At 51.7% G+C, this 4,696-nt stretch overlaps 1 protein-coding gene across 1 annotated transcript in view; it reads left to right on the top strand.

Moving 5' to 3' along the window:
* Nucleotides 1-235: 235 nt before the first annotated feature.
* TAC4 (tachykinin precursor 4) overlaps nucleotides 236-4,696 on the top strand; it is a 10,572-nt gene continuing 6,111 nt past the window's right edge. The window contains exon 1 of the mRNA XM_032279953.1: nucleotides 236-1,167. Coding sequence (XP_032135844.1) covers nucleotides 1,045-1,167 — 123 coding nt within the window. The 5' untranslated portion in view covers nucleotides 236-1,044. The remainder of the gene's footprint in view (nucleotides 1,168-4,696) is intronic.

The following is a 4,696-nucleotide window of genomic DNA, read 5'->3' as shown; positions in this document are numbered from 1 at the left end:
CTCTGGAAAGAAGTGCTAGTATTACTCCTGTTTTACAGACAAGGATTCTCAAGAGGAGTTCATAATATGCCTACGGTCACACAGCTATTTAGTAGTGGAGCCAGAAATGGAATCCAGGACTCTCTGACCACAGAGCCCTTGTTCTAGACTGATGAGTGGATAGATGGATGAATGGATGGGAGGATAGGTGAGAGGAAGAACTCAACGAAGGACCATGATCGCCACGCTGGGGAGCTTGAATTCACTCAAGGGCAGTGGGGAGACGCTGGAAGGTTGTGAGCAGGAGAGACAGGTCAGTTTAGGGATTTAGAAAGATCACTTTGACAACAGGGGAAAGATCATTTAGAGCCAATGATGCTTGAAACCTGCAGCCATCCTTCTGGCAAATCCCAATTCCCACTTGTGGGGAGGCTCATTCCTTTAAGTACTGTGTTATTCCTCTTAGAGCAAGACATGTGTTCTTATGCACACACAGGGACTATTGATGGAGAATGCTGGAGAGGAGGGGCTCAAAGACAGGAAAAGGAGACAGGAGGGGACACTGCTAATATCCAGGGAGAGGCCTCTCTGTATAGGGAAGCAGAGCACCAGGAAGGGAGAAGCTGTACGGCCCCCTCCCTATTTCCAAGATGAGAAGGTCCCCTCGGGATTTCCAGCCTGGAAGCTGCAAGCCTCAGGTCCCACACACTGCCCCACTGTGCACCTGCCACCAGGGAAACGCAGCCGAAGGTGAGGTAGGTGTTGCATCAGAGTGTTAAGCCCTGGGATCAAATATTAGGGGTGGCAGTGGAGGAGGTCTGATCCCTCCTCCTGAGCAGCTCCTAACATCATTGGCCTTTCCAGCCAGGGAGGGAGGGGAGTCACAGAAACCTGCCTGGGGATCAGTTAAAGCTGAAGGAAGGAAGCAGGAATAGGACCTGAAAGCAGGGTGCGTTTCCCCTACCTACACTCAAACAGCCAAAGAACGGACCAAAGCCCACAGGAGGCAGGCATCTTCAGGCTGAGAGGGGCTCCCAGAGGGTTCTGGGGCAGAGCGGGCTCACTATGCTGCCTTGCCTGGCCCTGCTTCTCCTGATGGAGCTGTTCGTGTGCACTGTGGCAGGTGATGGTGGAGAGGAACAGGCACTCAGCACTGAAGCAGAGACCTGGATAACCGTGGCCTTAGAGGTACCTTTGGGGAGAGGCTCTGACCAGGGCAGGGGATGACGGATGGTGGAGGGGCAGAAGATCCCATGTGTCGCTGCCAGAACAGGCTGTGCCCTGCAAGGCAGGTTGCCCGACTCTCTTCCGTGAGTAGATTCAAGGCTATGAGCCCTGGCCTGGCAGACCTCCAAAGTGTGTGTGTGTGTGTGTGTGTGTGTGTGTGTGTGAGAGAGACAGTGTGTGTGTGGGGGGTGTGTGTGTGTGTGTGTGTGTGTGTGGTATTCAAGAAATACTTATTTAACTCACGGTATATTTCTGGCACTGTCTGAAATACTTTCTAAATATTAACTCAATCCTCCCATTAACCTCATGGGGAAGATATCATAATTACCCCCATTTCACAGATAGGGAAACTGAGGCACAGAGAAGTAGTTTGTCCAAGGTTGCACAGCTTCAAAAGCACAACTACACACCTTGCCGAAGGTCTGATTCTGTGTATTTGTGCATCTGAGGAGCCTTTCCAGAATTTCAAGAGGATCAGCTTAAACAAGACCACCATTTGGTCTCACATGTAGGAATGACCAGCATCCGCAGTACCCCTACTCCTGCCTGACAATATGATTGAGGAAGCAAAGATCCTGACCTCAGGGATTCCCTAATCAGACAAGGGAGAGAGGCCAACAAACCAGAGACAAAGGCGGACAAATAAGAGGCCAGTGCTCATGGAGGGCTTCTAGGGGACAGGCAGGACAAGACTGGGCCTGGCTCCTCCCATTTCCAGGATGGTGAGGACACTGGGTTGGCCTTGGCTTTCGGCCCTGGGCCATGGTGAGGTCCTTGGAAGCACTTAGAAATGGGGCCACAGGGGCTGGACGCAGTGGCTCACACCTATAATCCCAGGACTTTGGGAGGCCAAGGTGGACGGATCACCTGAGGTTGGGAGTTTGAGACCAGCCTGACCAACATGGAGAAAACTCGTCTCTACTAAAAATACAAAATTATCTAGGTGTGGTGGTGCACGCCTGTAATCCCAGCTACTCGGGAGGCTGAAACAGGAGAACTGATTGAACCTGGGAAGCAGAGGTTGCAGTGAGCCGAGATCGCACCAATTGCACTCCAGCCTGAGCAACAAGAGCAAAACTCTGTCTCAAAAGAATGAATAAATAAACAAATAAATAAATGGGGCCCCAGGAAGAGCCATCGAATGGACAGTCCTGCATGGTGGGTTTCCTCTCTGGTCTGTCTGAACCTGGCAGTGTGTGCAGTGAGGAGAAGGCAGCAGGGCTGGGAGCGTCTCCACTGACGCCCGCTGCTTTCCGGAAACGGAGGAGGGAAGTGACCCCTGCAAGGCTTTCCTCCAACTTTGACAAGCTTTATAGAGTCAGTGCCAAACATCAGGTACCTTGTCTAGAGACAGAAGCCTTGCTGGGTGATGCAGCCTCACGATGCAGCCCCGTGGGAAACTAGCACTGCTGGACGGCCTCCCAAAATCACCTCCTCCTGCAGCTGGGTCTAATCCGTATTCTCCTTTCACTCTCCTTTAATATCGTATCCCTCTGCTTCCCAAGACACAGGGCTTGGAGTATGAGAGGAAAGCCTGGGTTAGAATTCAGGAAGAACTTAGGAACACTGTGGCTTGCTAAGCATAATATAAGTGATGGCCAGCTGTGGAGTTTCGTGCCTGTAATCCCAGCACTTTGGGAGGCTGAGGCAGGAGGACTACTGGAGGCCAGGAGTTCAAGATCAGCCTGGGCAACATAGAGAAACCCCATCTCTACAAAAAATAAACAAAATTAGACAGGCATGGTGGTGCACACCTGTGGTCCCAGCTACTCAAAAGGCTGAGGTGGGAGGATCAGCGGCGCCTGGGGAGTTGAGGCTGCAGTGAGCGGTGCTGTGCCACTGCGCTCCAACCTGGGCAACAGAGCAAGACTGTCTCAAAAAAAAATGAGGTGACAGGAATCGGGGATGATCTCACCACTTACCTCCCTTGCTCTCGGGGCTCCCCACCTGAAGTCATCCCTGGAGCTGGGGGTTTGGGTTAGATGGATATGGAGAGCTCTGGGTGGGGCAGGAGTCCTTTAGGAGTGAATGGGAACCAATGCCTCCAAATGCCCCTGCCCTCCCTCCACAGAAACCCAGGGGGAGAAAGGTCAGTCCTACTCAATTCATAAGTGGCCATTCTCTCCAGCTTGCACCTGAAGGCTGCCTCTTACCAAGGCAAAGTGGTTTTTATGAGCTTTTCAGAAATGGATCCAAATCTCCAAAGAGACTTTTCTGGTTCTTGGCCAGGCTGGATGATTCCAGCCCAAGATAGCTGCCCCAGCCACTAACGTCCTGGTGGGGTGGGAGGGAAGCAGATGGGAAATGAGTGAATTAGTCCAAGGCTTAGAAAACAATCTGTTCCTGATCCTGAAAGGTGGGACAAGACAAGTTGTGAGAGGCAAGAGGGTTTCCATTGTCCCTAGCTAGGTCCCTGCTGGTCCTGGGAACTCCAGTGCTACCCCTAGGGAAACGGGATGCAGTGGTTGCAGTGAGCCAAGATCGTACCAGCTGCACTCCAGCCTGAGCCAAGAGTGCAAAAAAGCCAAGAGGCCAAAAAGCCTCTGATCCAACCATCCAACCCCAGCTCCCAGCCTCCCGGCAGGCGGCTCACATTACTCTAGGGCTCTATCTTTAGCCTTCCTGGAAAAGGGGACTCCAGCCCCTTCCCTATTCCCAGACTCTCAGAGAAAAGACTCCTCATTCAGTATTCTATGTCCCACACGTGCTGGGCTCCTGTGTGTGCCAGGCTCAGTGCCAGGCACTAGGGGTACAGACATGTGAAGACAGTCTAATAAATATCACCCACTGTCACTCTCTCAACTAGAGAGCAACTCTCCCTTTCAACAGAACTGAGCAAGCCCCACTTCAGAAGTTCAGATTAAGGTCAGAGAGGGAGAAGGCTTTAGCCAAGGTCACAGAGGCTGACGAAGAATGAGAATGTCAATCCACAGTCCTCAGTTCAGGATGCCTGCCCCATCAGCTCATGGATTAAAATGTCTCTGCCCAGGGCAATAACCTCCACCCCTGGACCACATGCCACTTCCTTCCGGGAGGCCCAAGTGCTAAGGCAAGGGAAATCTGGGACAATGGGGGAAGCAAGGCGAGTGGGCGCTAGAGTGGGGATAAGGAGGGGAAGCAGTCCTGCCTTGCATCCTGGGGACCCGCTGTGAGCTCACTCCAGCCCTCTCCTCATCTAGGCTGGAAACATTTCCCGAGATAGAGCAGAGCCAGTAATGTGAAGTCAGACTTTGAATCTTGGTTCAACCTCTTCCTGTGTGACCTTGGACAAGTCACTTAACCTCCTTACATCTCAGTTTCCCCAAATGTAAAACGCGGGAACCAGAGGGAATCATAGTTCCTACTAGTTATGGTGCTTGCGAAGATTAAATGAGATTACGACTGCAGTGATTCAGACCAGCCTTTGAGCCTGAGTTCAATTTCTGGTTCCATCTCTCACTTCCCAGCTGGGTGACCTTGGACAATTTTTTTTTTTTTTTTTTTTTTTTTT

This window comes from Sapajus apella, unplaced genomic scaffold, assembly GCF_009761245.1.
Source record: "Sapajus apella isolate SASKATOON/1434 unplaced genomic scaffold, GSC_monkey_1.0 scaffold12, whole genome shotgun sequence".
Lineage (NCBI taxonomy): Eukaryota > Metazoa > Chordata > Mammalia > Primates > Cebidae > Sapajus > Sapajus apella.
The sequence above is the reverse complement of the archived record's forward strand: the minus strand, read 5'-3'. Positions and strand labels throughout refer to the sequence as shown.